Genomic DNA, 24,003 nt, shown 5'->3' with positions numbered 1-24,003 from the left:
ATCCAGAGCTTCTGTGCCAATACCTACTTTACAGAGGAGGGTCAGGGGCTCAAGGTGAAGCCACCTGGGCATGAGTGTGGCCCCGCTCACACCAGCCATCACACGCCTGCGGCTGCCCCCGCCAGCTCCCTTGGGGTCCCTCTAGCCGGTGGTATAAGACTTGGTCCTTTATCACTTCCAAAGCTGTGTAGGAAAGGATTTTCGAGAATCCTGTATATCCTGTGATTTTTATCTTTTAAATGTGTTTTTATATAATTCTAATTTAATTTAAAACATGACCAGAGGAGGCCAACTGAAGTAATACTAGCAACCTTGTGAAAGGTGTAAGCTTGAACTAAAGTGACAACCCACACGTTCCGTGAAGTCTGTCTGGGGAATGGAGGGTGGCTCTCACGCCAGCACCAAGGGCCTCGTGATGCTTCTGCACCACGTCTGCTGTGAGGCAGGTGGGCATGGAGGTGACTTGGGTGGGGGGAGCATCGCTGCCCCTGCCTTGACCTTGACCTTTGTGGTCCCATTTAAGCAGCTCTACCAACCCTAGTGGTCTTTCCTGAGAGCGCCAAGTACATCTACCAAATAATGGGGCCCCACAGGCCTGTCAGGAGTCAGGGTACCAGTTGTACCATATCCTTGAGGATGGACTTCTTGCATGGTGACCTGCCATATTCAGACAGACATCAGACAAAAGTTGCATCTTTTCCACCCGTCTCTGTGTGTGCTTCTTCCCTCCTCCATCTTCTGTTCCTGGGTTGGTGCCCCTGTCTGGGTGTCGGGTGACTGCTCCCCTCTGTGTCCTCCCCTTCACCTCCGTCTGGCTTTTGTGTCCGTCAGCATGCAGGGTTAGGTCCCGTGGACGTGACGCGGTGGGTAGGAGATGCATGTAGGAGCACTCACTCCCCCGCGTCATCCCGGGACCTGTGGCTTGTCCCCACACAGGCAAGATCAGCACAGAGCAGGTGCAGAAGCATGGGCACCTCAACGTGGTGGGGATGGTGGGCTCCATCGACAACGATTTCTGCGGCACCGACATGACCATCGGCACGGACTCAGCCCTACACCGCATCATCGAGGTGGTGGACGCCATCATGACGACCGCCCAGAGGTGGGGGACGTGGGGACCAGCAGATGGGGGCTGTGTAGACCTCAGTGCCAGCTCTGGAAAGTTCCACAAGCCTTGTCGCTTGATATTAGAAACAATTTTATATTGGTGCCATCCGTGGTTTTCGTGGTTTACTCTTTATTTTCAGTTTTAAGAGTCACTGCATTCTGATTGTAAAAGAAACTCGTTTATTGCAGAGAATTTAGAAAAACAAAAAAAATATATCATCATTACGTCAAGTCCTGCACAAAGCTCCCCTGCAGGAGTGGCGGACTGTAGAGCCCCGGGTTTGCACGGCCCTGGTCAGAGCTGGGCGAGCCCCCGCCCTGCGCCTTCCTCACCTGGGGTTCCCGCCAATGGATGAGGAGTGACCCCACGTTCCGGGTTGTAGGCTCAGGGCTGAACCTTTCCCATCACGCCCTCCCTGGCTCCCTCAGGCTTCCAAAGCCCCTTCACCAAAGTCAAGTGAGAGAGACAGTGGAACACATGCCTCTGTCGTGGACCAGCCACTTGCCACCGTCTCGGGGCCACGCCCGGGGAACCGTGGCTGGAGACAAACCTCGGCCCCCGCTTGGGTCCCAAGGTTCCTGGTGGCAGTTAGTTTCCCGTTCGTGGAAAGGCCGTGGTCCGGGGCGCAGACCTGACTCTGTTGCTCTCGTCTCCCGAACTGATGTGGTTCTGGCCAGAGAAGCCTGACTCTGCCCAGTGGAGCCCTCGTCCTGGGAAGAGCATACATGCGTGTCCTGGTGGCGTGAGCACGCCTGGCATGAGAACACAACTAGGGTCGCTCACTGCTGCAGCCCCTTCGCTCAGAAGAGCCTGAAACACACTCGCCATAGTGTTTGCTTGTGTGCAGAGTGGGTCGTCTGAGGGGGACAGCTGGGGCCCTGCTGTCTGCCCAGCTGTGCTAAGTGGACGCTTCTCTGTTTCTCTCCAGCCACCAGCGGACCTTCGTCCTGGAGGTGATGGGGAGACACTGCGGGTATGGTCACACGGATGCAGTCGGGGTGGGGAGGTCCCCGGGGAGCCCCACACCCCAGCGTGAGCATCCTGGGAGGGGCATGTCTCGTCTGTGGGGCTGTTCTGGGCAGGGGCGCCCGGCCCCACCCCCTTGTGAAACCCCCGCTCTCTGCCCGCAGGTACCTGGCCCTGGTGAGCGCCCTGGCCTGCGGGGCCGACTGGGTCTTCCTTCCCGAGTCCCCACCGGAGGAAGGCTGGCAGGAAAACATGTGCGTCAAGCTCTCAGAGGTAACTCGCTTTCTGTCCCCTGTGGCTGCCGGCCTCTGGTCGCGCCGCCTGGCCTGCGGCGTGGTGGCCGTGGGCATGTTTCGTGTCGACGGAGCTTTCAGCCCTTGGAGGATCTCTGCTTACTGTGGCTTCGGGCTTGTGGCTGTGACCTGGGGGTGTCCCGTCCATCCACCTCCCGCTGTGGCAGAAACAGGTGAAGGAGAAGCAGCTGAACTTTTGAGCCACTCATGCAAAGCGGGCGCTCAGCCATCCTTGGAGGAAGCCACGTGAGAGCCAGGGTCTGGGGAACACGGTGCTGCTGTCCCCTCAGAAAAAGGGCAGAGGGCCTGTGAGTTAAAGTCCCCAGCTCTCTGCAGGCTGGGCCCCGGCAACTCGCTCCCCAGAAGGGATCCCCCCTCCCAACGCTGGCCTTGCTGTGGGTTTGGCTCAGGCCTTTCCTTTCTTTTATCTGTGGACTGTGTTCGTCTCACACCGTGGATCACTGTCAACATGCGTATCCCGTCCCTGGTGTCAGGCAGATTTCCTCTGCGAGGCGTTGCAGAAAACAAGGGGGCTTTCAGGATAGAAACTCTACGCCAATGTGTGGACTTTCCCTCCTCTTATTTTCATGACCATCTCACTACTGTTCTGTAGGCAAAAAAATGGAAACCTATGGCAGAGGCCAGTGAACATTGTATTCAGCAAGCACATAAGCACTGCATGCAACCAGGACCCACGATCCATGAGACATGGCCTTCGCCTTCAAGGTGATGGGTTCCAGGAGTGCATTTCCAGCAACTAATCCAATACACTTTGGCTCAAAATCCTGTGTAAGAGACTTGGTAAAGCCATCCCTCGGCTGGGAAGTTGATCCCGAGGTGGGGAAGACCCCCTGCAGAAGGGGAGGCTACAGTCCGAAGATATATTTTTTGCAATACTCTAAAGTCTGCATTGGCTCTTGAATTATAGTATTGGCTGCGAAGATCCCCTGGAGGAGGGATAAGCTACCTACTTCAGAATTCTTGCCTGGAGAATCCCATGGACAGAGGAGCCTAGCAGGCTCTAGCCCATGGGGTTGCAGAGTTGGATACGACTGAGCAGCTTAGCACGCATGCATGTACAGCTGGGAGGAATTAGCCCTTTGAGGCTGGAGTCAGCTGCACAGGTCCCGGCGTGACCATGAGCACTGAAGTAACTCGTGAGCTCACTGTCCCTTGCTTCTGGCCTGGAGATGTGGGCGGTTCTCTGCTTCGTGAAGACCAGGCTGGGGCCCGGTTCCCAGGGAGACGACAGGAAGCTCTGTCTTCTGGGGTAGCTGGCAGGCCTCGTCTGCAGGAAAGACCCGGGAGCCCAGCCTTGGGGCTCATCGCCATCTGGGGGTCCGGGTCAGAGACACTGGGAGCTTTTGACCTCCTGTGTCTGCACGCCTGTCCCGCCTGTTCACCCTGGGCGCCTGGACCTGCTTGTGTCCTTAGGAAGCGCTGCTGATGAAACCGGGTGACCATGTGTCCCTGGAGAGAGCCCGGTCAGTTGGGCAGAGGCCCCCATTCAGAGTGGTTTAGGCATCAGAGGGTTTCTTCTTCCATCTCCTAGAACCGTGCCCGGAAGAAAAGGTTGAACATCATCATTGTGGCCGAAGGGGCCATCGACACCCAGAACAAGCCTATCACCTCGGAGCAGATCAAGGAGGTGAGTGTGTTCCACGCCATGCCTGCCTGACAGTGGGCGGTTCCAACACTCAGGCAGGGTGAGGTTTGGGGCAGGGTGCCGTTAGGTAATTATTCCTGTTCTTCTTGATGGTTGAAAATACCACCTTCATGATGACTGTGGCTTCACTGGCATGAGGATCTCACAGCTCTTAACTTCTAGGGAGCCCGTGCCTCTGGAATACTGTTGGGAATATACCTGAAGTCCCCAGGCTTTCCTAACAGACACAGAGGACATGATATTGGACGGGGTTAGAAGGTTCCAGGAGCCAGGGGGTCAGCACAGCCGTCCTCTCTCCTGCTGGAGCATCAGCTGAGCCTTACTCATGGAGGAAGTGCTCTGCTGGCCTTAGTGACTGCCGCTGCACCCTGTGGGGGGCCAGCCCCATGCTCCTGTGGCTGCAGGGCTGCTCATCTGGTGCTGGCTTGTCTGGCCTGGGAGGGATTGCCTGGGCTCCCAGTCACCCAGGTAACCAGGCAGGTTCTGGACGTAGCGCTGGGGAGACACCCACAGGCTCTGGTAGAAGCTGCCCATCAGGGAAGACATGTTATCAGCATGGCTTTGCAAGTTGGCATCTTGGCCTTTTCTGTGCCCCTGACCAGCTAGTCACCTGGTGATTAAAATATCAAGAGATCTGTGACAGTTGTCTGCTGTTATTTACGGAAGTTATGAGTACGATCAGAGCAAAGATCTTCTTTCCCACCTAACTGAAGTTGAGATTGGACTGTGGAGTATGAGGGCCGGGGAGGGGTGGGGGGTGGACCATAGCAGTCCAATCCCCAGCCCCAACATTTTTATAGAGTAAATGAGGGCCACGGGGGACAGGAGACCTGGCCTGGCCACCCGGCTGGGTTTTTGTGACCCTGGCCTGAGGTGATGCCTGGAGTTACTGTGTTGTGCTTTTCAAATACAGCCTTACAAATTTAAGGTGATTCATGGAAAAGCTTACATTTTTATAAAGTACCCATGCTTTTAAATACAAGAAACAGTATTAGAAACAGTATCTTTAAAAACCTGTTTTAGTAATGTTCACTGGCAAAGTAGGAGAGACAATGGTTTTACCTGCAGTTAAAGCATTCTCTTTTAAAAAAAAAAAATGATTTTGACAAGCTGTTGAACATTCTTTGAGAAAGTAAAATTTAGAAACCAGGACATTCTTGCACATAGATGTGCATAAAGAGTGGAGCCCTTCCTCAGTCCCCAGCCCCCTGTCCTGGATGAGATGACATGCCCAGCCATGTCCTGTTTCCCCTCAGCTTGTGGTCACGCAGCTGGGCTACGACACACGAGTGACCATCCTTGGACACGTGCAGAGAGGAGGGACGCCGTCAGCCTTTGACCGGATTCTGGTGAGTGAGGCTGGAGCTGGCCAGGCATGTCCCAAGGCAGGGAAAGCTTCTGGGATCGCAAAGGGACCAGGTTGCTACGAAGACTGGGTGGAACCATCAGTGAAGGCATCTGCCCACAGTGCTGAGTGACTTTTTCCCTGAAGTCCCTGGGAGACCTCCTCACCAGGAGGGTTCCTTGGCCCCCAGCTACCTACTGGGAGACCCCACCAAACATGGGGGACAACACTGAGAAGGTGGAAAGGCAGTTTTCTTGTGCAGGTTTCTAGAAATGGACCCAGGGACCACAGAGACCCAGAGTGCAGTCTCTGTTTCCTGCTTTGCATGCCTCTGAGCCCCCAACCCCTCTGGCTGGTTCTAACTGGAATCGAGCTCTTTGTTGGAGGGGGGTTAGAAGTAAGGGGGAAGGACTGAGTGACTAACAGAGACTCGGGGCAGGAGAAGTGAGAGGGAAGCTGAGGATGCAGCTGGTCTTGTCTGAACCAGGCAGGCCTCAGCCCAGGGCAGCAAGCTGGGCTGCAGGCGGGCAGAGGGCTGGCTCTGACTGTCGTGATGTCATTTCTAGGCCAGCCGCATGGGGGTGGAGGCTGTTGTTGCCCTCCTGGAGGCCACCCCCGAGACCCCAGCCTGCGTGGTGTCACTGAGCGGGAACCAGGCAGTGAGGCTGCCACTGATGGAGTGCGTACAGATGGTGAGTGCGGGCGTGGACTGGGTTCACCACAGGAGTGAATGACCTTCCCGAGGAACCCCCATCCTGGGGGGATGGACGGCAGAATGGGGGTGTTGTCTCCCGTCTTGGTCGTGTGACATGAGCACGCTACGCCACCTCCACAGCAAGTCTAGCCTGTCCTATGGGAGGGCATCTTCTGGGCGCTCGTGTGCTTCCTGGGAGGCCAGAGACAGCCCTGCAGGGACCAGGGTCTTCACAGGGCAGGAGGGACACCAGCCTCTCCAGGGTCGGCCCCTCCTGCCCTCCCTTCCCTGAGACCCTCACATCTGTGATGTGATACGTAGGGGGGCCTCCCTCAGGTGACACCCCGACGTACAGCACCTCCTCAGGCCCATTTCCCAGTGAACTGTCCACTAGGTGAGGCAGCCGTGGAGTTGCATTAGAAACTGTTACCATTTATTTTTCAAAGTCTCTTCATGACTCAATTTATTTGGTCTTCTCAGTGGCTCTGAGGTGTGTGTATTTTATAATGTGTACCGAGAGGTGATTAAGTCAAGGGACTTGTTGAAAGAAACCTTAGAAACGTACTTTCCAAAAGCCTGTGGCAGTAAGTGAATCCTGTGTGTGTGCACGTGTGTGCATCTGTGTCTGAGTATGTATCATTCATGTGTGCCTGTGAGTGTGCGTGCAATGTGTCTGAGTGTGTGCACGTGCTGTGCATGTATGTGCGTGTGTGTGCACATGCCATGCATGTGTATGAGTGTGCACGTGTCATATGTGCTTATGAGCATGCACATGTCATGCATGTGTGTGCACGTGGGGATGTTTGTGCACATTTGTGTCTGTGTACATGTCATATATGTGTGTATGAGTGTGCACATGCCATGCATGTGTATGAGTGCTCATGTGTGCATGCATGTGTCATGTATGTGTGTGCATGCTTGTGTACACATGTTCTGCATGTGTCTGTGTACACACGCTATGCCTGTGTATATGAGTGTGCACATGACGTGTGCACATGTGCATGTGGGAATGTGTGCACACGTGTCTGTGTACACGTCATGCATATGTGTGGATGTGCACCTCATGCATGTGTATGAGTGCACATGTTATGTGTGTGCACATGTCATGCATGTGTGTGCATGCCTGTATACACATGCCATGCATGTGTGTGAGTGTGCACATGTCATGTGTGCATGTATGAGTGTGTGCACGTGTCATGCATGTGTGTGCATGTGTCATGTGTGGAGTGTGAGGCTGTGGCTCAGAAGAACAGAACATGGAACAACATGCAGTGGTTTACCATGAGCACATTCATTTCTTCTGTCCAGTCTCTGTCAGTTTGGAGACAGAGGCGGCTGGTACCACTGGCTTGTCCTCGAACGACCATGCATCATGGTATCTCAGCCTGATGGTTGCAAGGCCATAGCCGGCCCCTCCCTGACCAGCTGCTGCTCACTGGGTCTCTTCCTAAGGGCCGGGCGTGTGGTCACCACCACATGGCTGAGGAAACTGAAGTTCAGAGAGAGGGGTGACTCGCCTGGGATCCCAGGGCTGAAAGGGGGAAATTGGTGCTGGACCCCAAGTGCTCTGGCTCCAAGACCGCCTGCCCCCAACCCCGTCCCTCTGCCCCTGCTCCCCGAGGACCGAGGTGGTTTCTGTTTGCTCTTTCCTCACCAGAGTCAAAGGAGGTCGTTCAGAGCCTGGCCTGGAAGACTCACCTCCTGGCCTTGCTCTCAGGGGGCAGGATCTCTGAGATCTCAGGACCTACTTACCCTGGCAGTGCCTCTTACCCTTTTCTATGAAGCAGGCTGGGTGGTGGCCAGGTGGTGTGGACTCGCTGACCCCAGCTGCCGGCTGCAAGTTTGGACCCGAACAAACCCGGGATGGAAGGGCCCAGCTGGTTCTGTGTCCCCGGCCCAGATCTGGGGACACACTGAGTCCTGACACATTCTTTCTTCCTTACAGACCCAGGAGGTACAAAAGGCAATGGATGAGAGGAGATTTAAGGACGCCGTGCAACTCCGAGGAAGGTGACTATTCTGAAAACTATTTCCCCGAAGCCTCTGTTTCTTAGCGTGTGCCCAGGTCGCGTTGGTTCTGTCTCAACATAAGAAGCCAGAAATGAGCATTGCTTCTGCTGGTGGATGGTCTGGGTGACTAATTAGAGGGAAATGTGTTTGTTTTTTGGTGAGGTGGGGGTCATTCAGAAGCTGAGATGAGAGACAGCCTGACATGTGGCTGCTAGCACTCCAGGAAAGAAACTAGCTGCGTCCTGGACACTACACCCTCAGCCCTTCACACAGCGTCCATCCCAGTCACTGGGACCGTGTGGGGCTCCTCTCCAGACACGAAGCTGGCACCACAGTCAGCCCTGCCCCACGCAGGCATCGTCTGGGGCCCCTTCTCCCCAGGAGAGCCCATCTACTCTGTCCTGCTCTCTAGCCTGTGGTCTGACTCTGGCCTTTTTTTCCAGGAGCTTCGAGAACAACCTCAACACCTACAAGCGGCTGGCCATCAAGCTGCCGGACTCCGAGATCCCAAACGTAGGAGACCTTGCCCCCTGCACCCACCCCCCACCACCCTGATCCTCTCCTTTGCCTCGGGCGAGGCCTGCGTCCTGCCTGGCTCGGTTCCCACTTTGCAGAGGCCACCCCTTGCTGCTCCAGAGCATCATTCCCACCCCCGCCCAGCCAGACCTTGCAGCCCCGGAGTCCCCGCTCCAGCTCATCACTTGCACATGCACTTGGGATGCAGCAGTGCCAGGGGGTTAGGGGGGTGCGCCTAGCCAGTGACCCACCCCCCCCCGGCCCTGGCCTCCGACTTGCAGAGCAACTGCAATGTGGGCGTTGTGAACGTGGGTGCACCCGCCGCCGGCATGAATGCAGCCGTGCGTGCCGCTGTGCGCGTGGGCATCTCTGAGGGACACAAGATGTTCGCCGTGTATGATGGATTCGAGGGCTTCGCCAAAGGCCAGGTGGGTCCTGGGGGCGCCCGCGGGGAAGGGCTTCGGTGAAAGGCAGGTTCTGGATTTCTCAGAGGCAGTGGGGACTGCGTCTCTGGGGTCCCAGAACCTGGACATTAGGTGGGAAGGGGAGCAGGTGCACGTGAGGTAGTGGGGAGGTGTTCTTCATGTTCCGCAAATTCTTATAGACACACCACCTGTCAGAGGCGCAAACTTTGAACTGTTTGTAAAGCCTTCTCCTTCCCTTTTTTGGTTCACTTCAGTTGTTTCTCTATGTGTTTGTGCCTTAGATAAAGGAAATTGGCTGGGGAGATGTCGGAGGCTGGACGGGCCAAGGTGGCTCCATCCTTGGGACAAAACGGTACTTCTTCCGTCTTGATACTGACCTGCTTTCAGGGAGCAGGGTGCCGCATCCCGGGGAGAGGAACTGTGCGTCATTCATGTCCCATCTGGGATCCGGGAGGGAAGGGATTGGCACCAGCTCACGTCTGGGCCACACTCTGGTTGGGACCCAGGCCAGGTGTGGGGAGCCAGTGAGACGCGGCCTTGAAGAGACACCAAGCAGAGGACCTGGGAGGGCTTCCCCGCTGGTCCCTTATTTCCCTCGTCGGTAGAAGCCAGTGGTGGCAGAAAGCCCTCATCCCGCATGGGGCAGTGCAGACGCGGGCGCATAAGCTGTGGTGACCGCGCCCTGCAGAGGAGCTGGATATGGTTCAGTGTCCAGGGAGCCCAGCCACCAGGTCCCCACTGCCTGAGGGAGGACCCGAGGGGCTCCACACAAAACCATAGGTTTCTGAACTGTGGCTGCTCCTGTTGTGGGCACAGTGAGGCCCAGAGGTGTTCCCACCAAGGTGCTGATTTAACACGAGGCTGTTTGCTCTCTCGTCTCTGGGCACAGCCATCACTGCATGTCCCATGTTATGTGGAAGGACGGTAGTGGGTACCTGGGCTCTAAGGGGTGTTGGATTCCACACAAGTGGTAGGCTTTCATCCAAGGGAATCATCCCAGCCTCTACCCTGCTCTGAAGCTGGGTACCTTGCCACCAGCGCTCTGTGGAGCTGACCTAGGTGTTCAGAGCTCTTGTGGTCCTGTCCCCCAGCGCCCTTGGAGATGGTGTTCTGACGGCGGAGCTCTACGCAGCTCTACGCACGGGGCCCCCTGGCTGCCTCCTGGGCCTCTTCAGACTGACTGTGATACCCCAACTCATCTGTTTCATGAGCCCCCCATCCCAGGGTCTGCTCTGGGGGTGGCGGGGCTGGAGGCGTGGCTGGCAGCATGTTCTCACGATGCTTAGATGCTGGGGGACCCTCTAGTCGACTCTACATCCACTCATGTGCCCTGAGCACCCAGCCCTATGACCTCTGTACACCTTTCCCGAGCGAAGCCCACCCCAAGTGAAGCCATGATGCCCAGGGGGCACAGCAGAAAGGTCGGGGTGGGCGCCGGGCGGGCTCTCATGATGGCCGAGTATCCTTTGCCTCCTCCACTTGCGGCCGTGTGTAGACAGAGGGTGGAACAGGACAAGGTGAGCAGGTGTGCATGCAGGTGACTTTGAGTGAGATTACTCTGGATGAATTGTGTGTACTCTGTACGTGACTCGAAAACTGGATGTTTCCATCCAGACGATTACCGCTGTGAACGTTTGATAGCTTCCATGGTTCACCATGTCCCTAACCAGGCAGTGGGGGTTTCTGAGGTCCAGCTGTGAGGCAGCAGCAAAGTTTCTTCCCATTTTCTTTTGAAAAGACCCTCTTTTGAGACCTGACTCCTGGCCGCGCCCACCGTGGGTGGCTCCCCAGCCACGCTGTCCCACAGCCATGTGGCCCGGGGTGCCCCCTGCCCCTGAGTGTCTTGCCGCTTGACCTCAGAGGGTGGGGCGCAGAGGGGGTCCTGCCTGAGCTCGCCCCCTTGAACCTCCCCAGCACCCTCCCTGGGAAGTATCTGGAGGACATCGCAGCGCAGATGCGAACCCACAGCATCAACGCACTTTTGATCATTGGTGGATTCGAGGTACGTCTACTCCCCTGCTGGCCGGCGCTGCGGGTTTGAGAGGGGATCCCGCGCCGGCTCCCGTGAGCGCCCTGCCCTCGGCTCCTCATCAGGACCGGGGGCCATGGAGCTGCGGGCCCAGATGCCACTGAACACTGGTGATGCAGGACTCAGGGCCACTCACCCACCCGACCCCGTGGCTGGGCTGTCTGCTCAGTGAGTCCTCACATCTGCCAGGTCTGTGGAGATGACCCTCTCTCTCGAGCTGGCAGCCCATTGGTTACTCAGAGAGGAAGGCAGTTATGGGGCCAGATCTTTTAACTACCTGTTGGATTGTCCCCCTTCATTTTTAAAATCAGCCTCATGAGGACCTGGACATTTCCTTTAAAGAAAACATGAGAACCTCAACAGTCAGACGCTCGCCCGTGAGCAGCTTACTCTTGCCCTGGGCCGACGCCCGGATAGCAATGCATGGCCACCCACCACCCACCCGCCCCCCACCTCACACACTCACCCGCAGGCCTACCTGGGGCTGCTGGAGCTGTTGGCCGCCCGGGAGAAGCATGAGGAGTTCTGTGTCCCCATGGTCATGGTCCCTGCCACCGTCTCCAACAACGTGCCCGGCTCCGACTTCAGCATCGGGGCGGACACCGCCCTCAACACCATCACCGATGTGAGTGTGGGCAGCAGGGCAGGGGCTGTGGAACTAACCCGGGCGCTGGCCCGCTTTTATGTACCGTGTGCTCGAGACAGGCTGGTCCCGGGGTCTGCTGAAAAGTTTTTCTTTTTTAAAATAAAGGGATGTTCCTGGTGGCCCAGTGGCTAAGACTCCACGCTCCTGAGGCAGTGGGTGCAGGTTTCATCCCTGATTGGGGAACTATGGTTCTGCATGCTGACACGGCCAAAAAAGAGAAAAAAAAAGCCTGATAATATACAATTCGGCCCCCAAGGATTTTCACCTCTGTTTCCCTTTGCTGCAGTCGGGGTGACATCATCTGTAGTTCAGCTAGTTTTGAGTCACAGTGATATGGATATTTGTTTTTTGGCTGAGCTAAATTTCCCCCAAGCCTATAACACGTTATTGTGTTATTGTGATGAAACCTGGGTCCAGGGGCCTGTGCTTTGTTGTTTGAGGGTAGGAGCTGGACTGAAGGTTTTGTGAGTTCATTCACTGACCTGGATCCTTTTAAATAATTGTCCTCCTTCTCCTGTTTGTGGACTGGGGATGATAAACCATATGTAAAAGAATACTGATGGTACCTGAATGTTTTTTTATCCCCCTAAAGTCCATAGAAAGCATAGAAATACATTTTAATTATCATAAATTTAAATCATACTTGGGAAATGGCTTGGGCATTTGAAGATCAGTGAGGATCAGAATGCATAGCTTTTTTTTTTTTTCCAATTAAGTGTCTAGAATATTCTGGTAAATTCTCATGTTTTATTTCCCTTGGGAGACACAGGCCTTGTGGCTGTGTTTCTAGCTTTTTTCCCTTAAACCAATGGGCATCAATCTGTCTCCAGTGCTGGTAAATAAAAGAAAAGCTTTTAAAGTAGGATGTATGCGGTAAGCGGTGCTTGGTGCTGGTTCCTTGCTTTCCTGAACCTCTTCAACTTTCTGCAGTTTCTGTACTAAAAAGCCTTCCGGCGTGGCCTTGGCTCGTGTCCGTGTGCTGGACCTCCTCACCCGTGTGCCCGCCCCTTGTGCCCCCGGGGATGCCGTCTGTGCTTCCGCTGCCGTGGGACTAACTCAGCCTCTGACCGCTCGCTGCTCAAGGTCTGAGTTGAAAGGTCGTGTGTCATTACTGCTCCCGCGTAGCTGGGTCTGAGTGCTCTCGCCACGCTTGCAGTAGAAGCAGCCGGAGTTCGTGTCCTGATTGTTGCCTAACGAGACCCCGGGGGTGGCAGGAGCTCTGGGGGCGGTTGTTGGTCGGTCCTGACCAGGGTCGGTGTGTGTCCCCTGTGACCTTCCACACACTCTCAGCAGGACAGGGTGATCCCACTTCTTCATCCCAGGCTCCTCTGCTACGAAGAGTTACTTTTCCAAGTGATAGAGAGTCCCTACATGTGGGTTGTTGAAAATCTGAAAACTAGGACTGGTCTGGGGAAATCCTGCTTCCCCATGGTGGTCCATCCTGCTTCCCTTCAAGGGGTTTTGAGATTTATTACATGGCCCTTAACACTCAGGCTTCTCTTTACTGGAGCTTCTCGGAGCCGGGGTCACTGTTGGTGAGGGGCCAGGGCTGCCCCACAAATTGGGGTTGCTGCTCTGCTGCTAAGTTGGTGCCCAGTGGTCAGGCGGTGGTTGGGATGACCCTGTGCTGGGCCTGATCAGTGGGTCCTGGAGCTGGGGGATGGGAGGCCAACCGGCTCCTCAGCTTGTGTGTGCTGAGCCGCAGTGCAGTTCAGTCTCTCAGGAGGCCTGGGTTTGGTTGGCCCTCAGCTGGGCCAGGCACATTCAAGAAAGGAGCAGCAGGCAGAAGCGTGCTGGGGGAGGGCCCGAGGGTCATCGTTCCCGAGCCTCCCCGGGAGGCAGGAGGCTCTTGGGCTTCCAGAGCCAGCTCAGCGTCTGTTCGTCTGTCTGGTCCGGCGTGCTCTCAGGACAGGCCTCTGTGGCCTGGGATCTGGGGTCTGGATGGTGGCATTGCCACCTCCCAGCCTCGGGGACAGCCCCAGGCACCTCCTGTCCCAGCCGCTCTCTTCCACTCACAGGCCAGGGTGGTCTGGCGGTGACTTTGTCCCCAAAGTCTGCGATATTTGGGGACACCCTGGCCATCAGAACTGGGCGGCAGGGGGTGGGGAGGTGGGGCATGGTGTCTGGTGAGTATTGGCCTGGATGCTGCTGACCCCGTGATGTCAGGATAACCCCGCAGCCTGGGGTCCTCAGCTGGAATATCCCAGGGGACTGAGGGGGTGAACCCTGAGGTGACCTGGTGTCGTCAGGTGGCACATCCTCTGGACACTTAACCCTTGTCCTCACGTCCCCTCCTCGTCAGTCTGTGTGCTGAGCTTATGGATGCGTTCCTGGAAACAGATCCCAGGGGACTTACTCCATCACGAGGTCCCAGGGTCCTGGGGTAGCGCTGATCCTCAGGGCTCGGGTTCAGAGAGTCTGAAACCAAAGCGGGGGCTGTGTCTCCTCCTCTGGGCCGCACACTGGTCCCCTTCGGAGCCACAGTTGACATGAGCTCAATGCTCAATGCTGCCCAGACGGCTGGCTCACCCAGTATTGCCACCAGGACCCTGGGCTTATGTCCTAGGCAGGGTTCTCCTGGCTCTGAGTGTCTGTCTCATTTTCCAGAGATCAGAGGAAAAGCAGGGAGTGATGGGGGTCAGAGAGAGGGTGGGAAGAACGTATAGGTGGAGAACCGCCGTCAGATTTCAAGGTGTCGGCGCCCTGCCCACCTCCTATGCTGGGTGCCCCCCACCCAGAGCATCCTGGGGGGTGCAGACAGCCTGGGAGCCCGTCTAACCACAGGGCTCACAACCCCTCCATCCAGTGGGCATCCGGGCAGCCCCACAGTGGCCCTGAGCTGCATGGGGTCTGGGGAGATTCCCCGTGGGGATCTGGGCTGGACCGCGTTGGGGGTGATTGAGGACGGTGGTGGGACACGGGGCTGGTGAGCAACCCCCGACCTTCCTCATGGTCGCTCCCTGGACTCACCCAGTGTGGGCCCACTGTCCACACCTCCTAGGGCCATAGCCCCCAGAACCCAGTCTGTCTGGGAGTCTGCGGATGGAAGGGGCAGGGCCAGCAGAGAGCCACGCTTTCTGGAAAGCCCGGGTCATCCTGCCGGGAATTTCCCCGCACAAGGTGTTGGAAGTGGCTCCAAGTGGGATGAATAAAGATGGGGCAGAGGCCGGGTTCTGTGAGCGTCTGGCCATGGGGCATTGTGGCCACAGGGGTGGGTGGTGGACCGGGACACTAACAAGCTACTTGCACTAACGTGGAGGTGGGAGGTCTGGGCCCTGGTTGTATGTTTGAGAGCAGCCCGCTTTTCTGACATCGGAGCCCAACAGTTTCCCCGGGATCCCGAACCCCGCCCTGGGCTCTCTGTGAGGGTCACACAGCTGGGGCGGAGGGGGCTCTGCGGGCGTCCGCCTCCCCACTACCTCTCCGAGCAGTCCCGGCAGCCTGGTCCCTAAGGTCCCACCAAGTGGCCCCCTGCATCTCCTCCTGATGCCAGAAAGGCCTGGCTGCTCGTCCACCACTAACCCCGTACCACCTTGGCCCTGCTCTGCTGCCCACCTGCCCAAGCCTGTGTGCTCTGGGCCTGCATCTGAGTCCCCCCTGCTGGTCTCCCCTGCACCCCGAGTCCCCACTGCTGGTCTCCCCTGCACCCCGAGTCCCCCGGTGCTGGTCTCCCCTGCACCCCGAGTTCCCCTGCTGGTCTCCCCTGCACCCCGAGTCCCCCAGTGCTGGTCTCCCCTGCACCCCGAGTCCCCCCTGCTGGTCTCCCCTGCACCCCGAGTCCCAGTTCTGGTCTCCCTTGCACCCCGAGTCCCCCCTGCTGGTCTCCCCTGCACCCTGAGTCCCCCAGTGCTGGTCTCCCCTGCACCCCGAGTCCCCCCTGCTGGTCTCCCCTGCACCCCGAGTCCCAGTTCTGGTCTCCCTTGCACCCCGAGTCCCCCCTGCTGGTCTCCCCTGCACCCTGAGTCCCCCAGTGCTGGTCTCCCCTGCACCCCGAGTCCCCCTGCTGGTCTCCCCTGTACCCCGAGTCCCCGTGCTGGTCTCCCCTGCACCCCGAGGCCCAGTTCTGGTCTCCCCTGCACCCTGAGTCCCCCCTGCTGGTCTCCCCTGCACCCCGAGTCCCCCTGCTGGTCTCCCCTGAACACTGAGTCCCCCTGCTGGTCTCCCCTGCACCCCGAGTCCCCCAGTGCTGGTCTCCCCTGCACCCTGAGTCCCGCTGCTGGTCTCCCCTGCACCCCGAGTCCCCCTGCTGGTCTTCCCTGCACCCTGAGGCCCAGTGCTGGTCTCCCCTGCACCCCGAGTCCCCCAGTGCTGGTCTCCCCTGCACCCCGAGTCCCGCTGCTGGTCTCCCCTGCACCCTGAGGCCCAGTGCTGGTCTCCCCTGCACCACGAGTCCCCCTGCTGGTCTTCTCTGCACCCTGAGTCCCCCTGCTGGTCTCCCCTGCACCCCGAGGCCCAGTGCTGGTCTCCCCTGCACCCCGAGTCCCCCTGCTGGTCTCCCCTGCACCCTGAGGCCCAGTGCTGGTCTCCCCTGCACCCCGAGTCCCCCTGCTCGTCTCCCCTGCACCCTGAGGCCCAGTGCTGGTCTCCCCTGCACCCTGAGTCCCCCTGCTGGTCTCCCCTGCACCCCGAGTCCCCCTGCTGGTCTCCCCTGCACCCTGAGGCCCAGTGCTGGTCTCCCCTGTACCCCGAGTCCCCCTGCTGGTCTCCCCTGCACCCTGAGGCCCAGTGCTGGTCTCCCCTGCACCCCGAGTCCCCCAGTGCTGGTCTCCCCTGCACCCCGAGTCCCCCAGTGCTGGTCTCCCCTGCACCCCGAGCCCCCCAAGGTCTCTCCCCTGCAGCTTCCACCCTCCTCCGTCATGGATGTGGGTTTCCTGCTGACCTGCCCCCCGCTCCGCTCAGGCTTTCCGGAGCTTGCTGGAGCTGTCGAAGAAACGCGACAGCCACCCCGAGTTTTGCATCCCCGTTTGTATGGTGCCCGCCACCATTAGCAACAACATCCCAGGCACAGACCTGAGCATAGGCTGTGACACGTGCCTGAACGTGATAGTGGAGGTAAGATCTTCGCGTTTGTTCAAGGAGACGGCCCCTCAGGAGTCCCATAGGGTCTGTCTTTCCCACTCAAGGAGAACCGGAATGGGGACCTGTTGGATGTTCCAGGGTGAATGAGCCCTGTTTCTCATCAGCTCGGGTTAGCACACAGTTTCTGCCCGGCCTGTCTCGGGGAGCCCACCTGTGCCAACTCTTGGTGGGCTGTTCCCTTGGGGGGCTCTCAGTGAGCCTGCTCCTGCCTACCAGGACAAAAGCCCCGAGGTGCCCCCAGGTGACCAGCGGCAGCGTGGTGTTGGAGGAGACAGAACACAGAGCAAGGGGGTGGGCAGAGGGACCCAGTGCTGGGGGTATGAGAGTCCAGTGGAGCCCGGGTCACAGGGAGGTGGGGAGGAGACGCCCTTCCTGAGGGGCTTCACCCACAGTCCCTTCCAGCCCCTTCTGAGTGGGGCCTCAGCAGGCCGGTGTCACCCAGGCCCCGAGAGACCAGCATCTCCGATCCTTGCCCACCTGGCATCCATCGGCACTGACCCTTGCCCATCAGCACCCTGCTGTCTGGCCTGTGCCGTGGGCAGTGGGACCTGTGTCCTCCCCCAGCGGGGACCAGGTGCAGACCCCCCTCTGCTGGAGGGTTCCCGTCTCAGCTGGGCACAGAGCCCCAGTAAACGGCCGTTGAGCACAGGTTCTGAGCTGATGCTTAGACAGGGAGGCTGTCACCGGGACCTCTGCTGTCGAGGCCAACGGGCACGTCCGGGTGGGGCCGAGACTTGGGTGCGTGGGCCTCACAGGAGCGGCTTTGCCGGCTGGTGGGGACAGCTGCTGTTCTGGGTCAGGAGGGGAGCCCACGAGACCTGCAGCCCAGGGGGCCTGTGTGTCCCCCACCCTGAATTCCTGAGACAGAGGCCAGGCAGGCAGGTCTTAGTGCTCAAATGCCGCATGAAGGACCCGTGGACACCACAGCCCTGTGGGTCTCCCCACCCAGCCAGGCACCCTCAGGCCTGAACACCAGAAGGACAAGATGGGCGCGTTGACGTGGTTTCTTTTCCTGTCTGGGCTCCTAGAGAACGTGGAGCTTCCCAGCTGCTGAAGTGCACCCTGGGTTTGGATGAGATCAGTCTGTTTTGGGGGAGGGGGGTGATCCATCACAGACACTGGAGGGGTCATCAGGGGTGATGGAATGGGGCCCGTCTGTCATCACAGTGCTTGTCCACGTTTAAAGCAAAGTCTTCGAGCAAAGGTCTCCCTGCTGGTGGTGGTACACTTGGGTGCACAAAGCCTTCTTCCCCCGACGTGTCCCGGAGCATTTCAGGAGAAAACAGAGCAGGGAGATGCCTGCTGACGAGCCCTGAGAGGCCAGGGCTCAGCACACCGCCCGAGGTCAGGGCCGGCCACGGGGCGGTGTCCGCGTCTCCTGACTGTGTCCCCGTCTCCTGACTGTGTTCCCTTGTGCAGACGTGCGACCGCATCAAGCAGTCGGCCAGCGGGACCAAGCGGCGCGTGTTCATCATCGAGACCATGGGCGGCTTCTGCGGCTACCTGGCCAACATGGGGGGACTGGCGGCTGGCGCAGATGCTGCCTACATCTTCGAGGAGCCCTTCGACATCCGGGACCTGCAGGTGCGTGGACGCGGGGCCCCGGGGGGCGCTGCCCGACAGGTCCAGGGTCTCAGGAAACCCCACCCCCCGACGTCGAAGACACCAGGGAGGCACTGTGAGTTCTATGGGTGGGGACAGGGCGACCCCTGGAACAGGTTCTGGGGTACCTGCTGCTTGTACCCCAAGCTTGTAACTGTCTCTTACACGCTCACCTGGGAAGCAGTTAACGCCCTCCCTGGAGGCCCTACACCTGCAGGGACATGGACGCACTAGGCGCCTGGGGCCTTGCCGGCTCATGGCCACCACGTCCAGGCCTCGGGTGTGCAGGCAGCCAGAGCTCGGGATCCCTGTGGGTCTGAGCCAGGAGGACAGACCCCCTGAGCACTGGAGGACAGACCCCCGCCCGGAGGAGCCCCTGGTCCGCTGTGGCCCAGGACACGGGGAGGACGACATGGGGAGGGCTGCCCAGTGCCCCTGGGGAGGCTTGCCCTGGCCAGGATGCAGCCGAGGGAAGTGTCGCCCCCAAAATCAGGACAGGAAACTCAGTCTGCCTGCTCTTCTGCAGCGGGCTTCCTTTGGAACCTATGCTTGTGTGTCCTCGCTCCCTTTTTCTTGCACACATCCTCTCTCAAGCTGTGTTCTTCCTTGGAAAATTCTCGTGCCTGAACGTGCCTGTTAGGCAGGGTCAGGAGTCTCTGTGTAAAGCCGGGTGACAGCCGTGTTCCTCTGAGATAGCAGGGGCAGGTGTTGGCCAGGGCCGTGGGGAACAGCCTCAGGTGAGCACACAGTGACGTGTCCATGGGACGGCTCACCTCTGTCACTTCTGGACACCGAGCTGTGCACTGACGCCATGACCCCCTCCCCTTGCCGCGGCTGCAGTCTCCATGGGCCGCTGTCCCCGGTGGGTGTCACTAACTGACACGTCACTGTCCACTGTCCCCTCTGCCATGAGGTCAGCTCAGAGCAGCCACGCCAGCCACACTTGGGGCAGTGCCTGGCACACAGCAGGTGACTAATCACAGTGTCCTGACTTTCCTAGTCCAACGTGGAGCACCTGACGGAGAAGATGAAGACCAGCATCCAGAGGGGGCTCGTGCTCAGGTAACGGCCCGCGGCCCCTGAATGTGGCTACTCCTCCTCCGCACAGGCTCGCTCTTCTCCGTGTTCAGACTAGCTGGCGTTTAAGTGACTCAAGGGCCATTTTTAGAGATCCAGTTTTGCTTGGTTGTCAGTTTCTAAGATTCTTTCAGTGGTTTCTGTCATGATTCCGTCACAGTGATAAGGTGCAAGGGTAGCATGGTTGCTGGGGCAGGACGATCCTGGGCTCGTGTGTTGCAGGAATGAGAACTGCAGCGAGAACTACACCACCGACTTCATCTACCAGCTCTACTCCGAGGAGGGCAAAGGCGTGTTCGACTGCAGGAAGAACGTGCTGGGCCACATGCAGCAGGTGGGCTGTGGGCGGGGCATGGCCACACCCCTTTTCTCACTTGGATGGCCTGTGTTAGCCGTTTTGTAAAAAGGAAGTGTATTCCTAAGTCAGTTCCACAGTGATTAAAATCAGCATCTGAACTATGTCATTATACCGGCGATCATTAGCCTCAGGAGCACTTTGTGTTCTGACAGTTGAGCAGATAGGCTTTGTCAGAAAACCGTCCAATTCCATATACATAGTGACACCAGCTAAGTGAAAAGATGTGTTCAAATTAAGTACTTGATTCAGTCAGTCAATTCAGTCGCTCAGTCATGTCTGACTCTTTGCCACGCCTTGGACTGCAGTATGCCAGGCCTCCCAGTCCATCACCAACTGCTGGAGCTTACTCAAACACATGTCCATTGAGTCGGTGATGCCATCCAACCATCTCATCCTCTGTCGTCCCCTTCTCCTCCTGCCTTCAATCTTTCCCAGCATCAAGGTCTTTTCCAATGAGTCAGTTCTTCACATCAGGTGGCCAAAGTATTGGAGCTTTAGCTTCAGCATCAGACCTTCCAATGAATATTCAGGACTGATCTCCTTTAGGATGGACTGGTTGGATCTCCTTGCTGCCCAAGGGACTCTCAAGAGTCTTCTCCAACACCACAGTTCAAAAGCATCAATTCTTCGGCACTCAGCTTTCTTTAGAGTTCAACTGTCACATCCATATATGACAACTGGAAGAATCATAGCTTTGACTAGATGGACCTTTGTTGGCAAAGTAATGTCTCTGCTTTTTAATACGCTGTCTAGGTTGGTCATAACTTTTTTTCAGTAGTTTCAGTATCAGGCCTTCATACCCATTTAAACTGGAGTGTCAGACAAATGACAATTCTTCAAGACCTGCATGAAATCAGAGTGATTTGGACAGAATCTTGGGGTATGCACGTCAGCACACCCCAGACAGTGCAGGCGGTGGGAGTGGAGTCACGGGACCCGGTCCCCCTGACAGCAGGCCTGCCCATCACGTCTCAGTCCCTGTCTCAGGAGCTTGTAGTTCAGGGTCCATAAACTCACTGCCTATCCTGAAGTTACATGATGGTGTGTATGGTGGGCATGTGTAGGTCTTTCTGAAAGCGAGCCCAGAAAGTGAGCCCAGAGAGTGGACCAGCTTCTTAAGAGAACTGTGACTCTTCCCCACAGCCTCCCCAAGGCAAACTGAAGGGGTCCTGATGAAGATGCTGACATAAGGGGTCTAGCTGATTAAAAGCCGCCTCCTCTTGAAGCAGCGACACCTGACCGGGGGGTTTTGGCTGCAGGAGTGTTTCTTATGGTTTGTTTGGTCCCAGCCACATACAAGGAGATAGAAACAGACCCCCAAACTCGTATTTACAAACTATAGAGTTTCTTAGAAATAGGATGTGAATTTTGTTAGTCATTGTAACTTCTGTTCCATTTTAAAAGCTAACAGCCAGGAAGGTGCTGGTGTCTAACTCTCATGTAACTCTGACAACCCACAGGGTGGGGCGCCTTCTCCGTTTGACAGAAACTTTGGAACCAAAATTTCCGCCAGAGCCATGCAGTGGATCAGCTCGAAGCTGAGGGAGTCCGCAGGGAAAGGTACCGAGTGGTGGCAGGCGGCGTAGGTTGGGAGGGCCGTGCTCTGCGCGGGTGCATTTCTGCCCTGTGTCCATCTGGCCTTGGGCTGCACGTGACTTCTGCAACTGCTGCCTGTGACTCAGGTTATAACTAGGAATAAATGTACTTAAGGAAACAGAATGCTAATTACTGCAGGAGGCGCTCCGCTCATCCGTAGGAAGAAACTGCCTGCTCTTGGGGCCTCAGACCTGCTGTGACCTTCCGTTTCTCTGCTGTGCTGACAGCGTGTTGGCTTTTACCTAAGACGCTTGGCACCTTCCATTATTCCTTTATGGCCTCTCTTTTTGGGGAAGACGGCAAGGGATGGAGAGGCTCCTGGCTGGCTTCCTCCCCGGCGGGTCCTCCCTCCACCTCTGAGCCCCTCCCCGGGGCAGCAGCCTTGCAATCGCTCCTTCAGGGTCTGGCTTTGCAGGATTAAACCTTCAAAGGCTCTGGTTTTGTGGTTTACATGAGGGGAGCTGGTCTCTGATATGGCCTGGGACCCACCTGGCCCTGAGCGAGTGGCCCCGGGGTCAGAGTCGCTGCCCAGGCCCAGCTAGGCCAGTTCTCCAGAATAGTCTTGCCTACCACATGCTCACTGGTGGGACCCCGCCCTACCTGGGGTCACCCATCCATGTCACCTCTGAGCTGTTGCTGTGATGGTGGATGTCCAATCCCCCTGTGGCTGCCGGAGGCTGGTCCTCCAGGTCAGCAGGGAGATGCCAGGCCCCTCCTGCTGGTCCAGCACTCTTGTTTATTCTGTCACCGCTTCATGTCATCTGATTGTTTGGGCTGTTATTTCCTAGAATTTAAAAACATTTTAAGAATTTTTGATATTGTATGTTGAAGGCCATGTTTTATATTCTGTGAGTCACAGGTTGCAAACATGTATCTCCCATTTGGCAAACCCTGTCGTTTTCTGTTAAGGTTATCTTTTAATGAAGAACTCAATTTAGTGATGTAGTCAGTTTTTTTTAACTTTGTCCTTGAAGGTTTGAACTTTTTGTTACTAAAATATTCACCTTTCACATTTGGTTTTTAGCCCACTTGAACTGGTATAACATGTAAGGTCTAATTTTTTTCCATGTGAATAATTACTTGGGTGCGGGCCACTGAAAAATCCATTCCCCCCAATATGCAGTACAATTAATTTCCATCCAAGAACAGGAACCCAGAAACTTAAGGGACTGTTTCTGGATTGTTTGGTTCTTTTTTGGCAGTTAGCAATCTTGCCAATATTCCAGCTTGGCGATTACTGTCACCAGGTAGTCCTACCTGGGCTTTCTTCCAGCTTCAGCTCTTCCTGACTCTTTGTGTCTATCAGTTCTGTTGGAGTTTTGGAGGTGGGGATTACATGTAAATAACAAATGACATAATTAACGAATAATTTGGAAGAAGAACTGACTTTTTAAAAATATTTATCTTCTAATTCATGAACAATTTAATCTCCATATATTTAGACCCTTTGTTACTAAAGCATTATTTTTCATAAAGCTATTGACTTATAAGTTTATTCCTGACTTAGTGATTTTAAAAATATATTACTGTAAAGGGTATTATAATTTCTTACTGCTGGTATACAGAAATACAACTTATTTTTATACACTGATGTAAACTGTAGTAATTATGCGTAAATGCGTCTTTTCTTGGTTTTCTCACAGCATCTGCATGGATGTGTCTTATCTTGGTTTTCTCACACACAGCATCTGCATGGATGCATCTTTTCTTGGTTTTCTCACACACAGCATCTGCATGATGTGACTTTTCTTGGTTTTTACACACACAGCACCTGTATGTAAATCTTTGTTCTTGACTTTTTGTGGATGAGTTTCCTCCAGAGAAACCCCAAGAGACATAGTGACAGAACTCCTGTCTTGTCTCCTGGATAACACAGGGAACACTTCAGTGCTTCATGACTCAGAATCTCACTAATATTTAAGTGAAGTCTTTCTGCAACTTATTTGCTGATGGTCTTTGGTGGATACTGGATGCTCTGATGTTCACTAAGGATTGTTTCAGTTGTGACAGCTAGGACACACTTTTGCATTGAATGAGATGGATGGTCCCTTGAATTTTCTTTACTGATGCTCATGTTACATTCACCTTGCCTCCTTGGGGTGTACCCCCAACACTCGTAGGCTGCATCCCCTCTGTTCCCCTCTGTGTAGAGGACAGGCTTGTTCTAGCATCCATTAGGCCTGGGGGTTCCCTGAGGAGAGCGTTTCTAAGAGTTCTGATTTTGGATGTTTGGTAAACCTCTGCCTGTGTCCCGGCTGTGCTTCTGCTGTAGGGAGAGCTGATGGCTGCATGTCTTTCATGTTTACAGACCTGCTTTTGTTTGAATCTGGGTATGAAAATACACAGTTTACCCTCTTCTCTGCAGTGCCTGCAGCTCTCCGTGCCCCCTGCTCTCCAGACCTTGGTTATTTGTGCCACTACCTAGACCTCATCTCTCGTTTTCTTACATCATCTTTCTACCTTTCATAGGAAAAAAATTTTTAAGTGACGACTCTGTGTGTGTGCTGGGAATCAGCAAGAGAAAACTGCTCTTCCAGCCTGTGGCAGAGCTGAAGAAAGAGACAGATTTTGAGTAAGCACCTGAGGTCAAGGG

At 56.2% G+C, this 24,003-nt stretch overlaps 1 protein-coding gene across 2 annotated transcripts in view; it reads left to right on the top strand.

Annotated features, from left to right (window-relative positions):
- Positions 1–24,003, top strand: part of PFKP (phosphofructokinase, platelet) — a 48,656-nt gene that overhangs the window by 24,281 nt on the left and 372 nt on the right. The window contains exons 5-22 of one of the 2 annotated variants that reach the window (XM_065921412.1): positions 937–1,102; positions 2,037–2,081; positions 2,239–2,347; positions 3,920–4,015; positions 5,290–5,382; positions 5,945–6,070; positions 8,018–8,082; positions 8,526–8,595; positions 8,880–9,026; positions 9,305–9,375; positions 10,938–11,025; positions 11,525–11,677; positions 16,598–16,750; positions 18,197–18,361; positions 19,380–19,441; positions 19,679–19,790; positions 21,275–21,374; positions 23,880–23,982. In XM_065921412.1, coding sequence (XP_065777484.1) covers positions 937–1,102; positions 2,037–2,081; positions 2,239–2,347; positions 3,920–4,015; positions 5,290–5,382; positions 5,945–6,070; positions 8,018–8,082; positions 8,526–8,595; positions 8,880–9,026; positions 9,305–9,375; positions 10,938–11,025; positions 11,525–11,677; positions 16,598–16,750; positions 18,197–18,361; positions 19,380–19,441; positions 19,679–19,790; positions 21,275–21,374; positions 23,880–23,982 — 1,924 coding nt within the window. The remainder of the gene's footprint in view (positions 1–936; positions 1,103–2,036; positions 2,082–2,238; positions 2,348–3,919; positions 4,016–5,289; positions 5,383–5,944; positions 6,071–8,017; positions 8,083–8,525; positions 8,596–8,879; positions 9,027–9,304; positions 9,376–10,937; positions 11,026–11,524; positions 11,678–16,597; positions 16,751–18,196; positions 18,362–19,379; positions 19,442–19,678; positions 19,791–21,274; positions 21,375–23,879; positions 23,983–24,003) is intronic. The other variant, XM_065921411.1, reaches the window with a different exon arrangement.

Source organism: Muntiacus reevesi, chromosome 2 (assembly GCF_963930625.1).
Source record: "Muntiacus reevesi chromosome 2, mMunRee1.1, whole genome shotgun sequence".
Taxonomy (NCBI): domain Eukaryota; kingdom Metazoa; phylum Chordata; class Mammalia; order Artiodactyla; family Cervidae; genus Muntiacus; species Muntiacus reevesi.
This window is presented reverse-complemented; position numbering and strand designations above follow the sequence as displayed.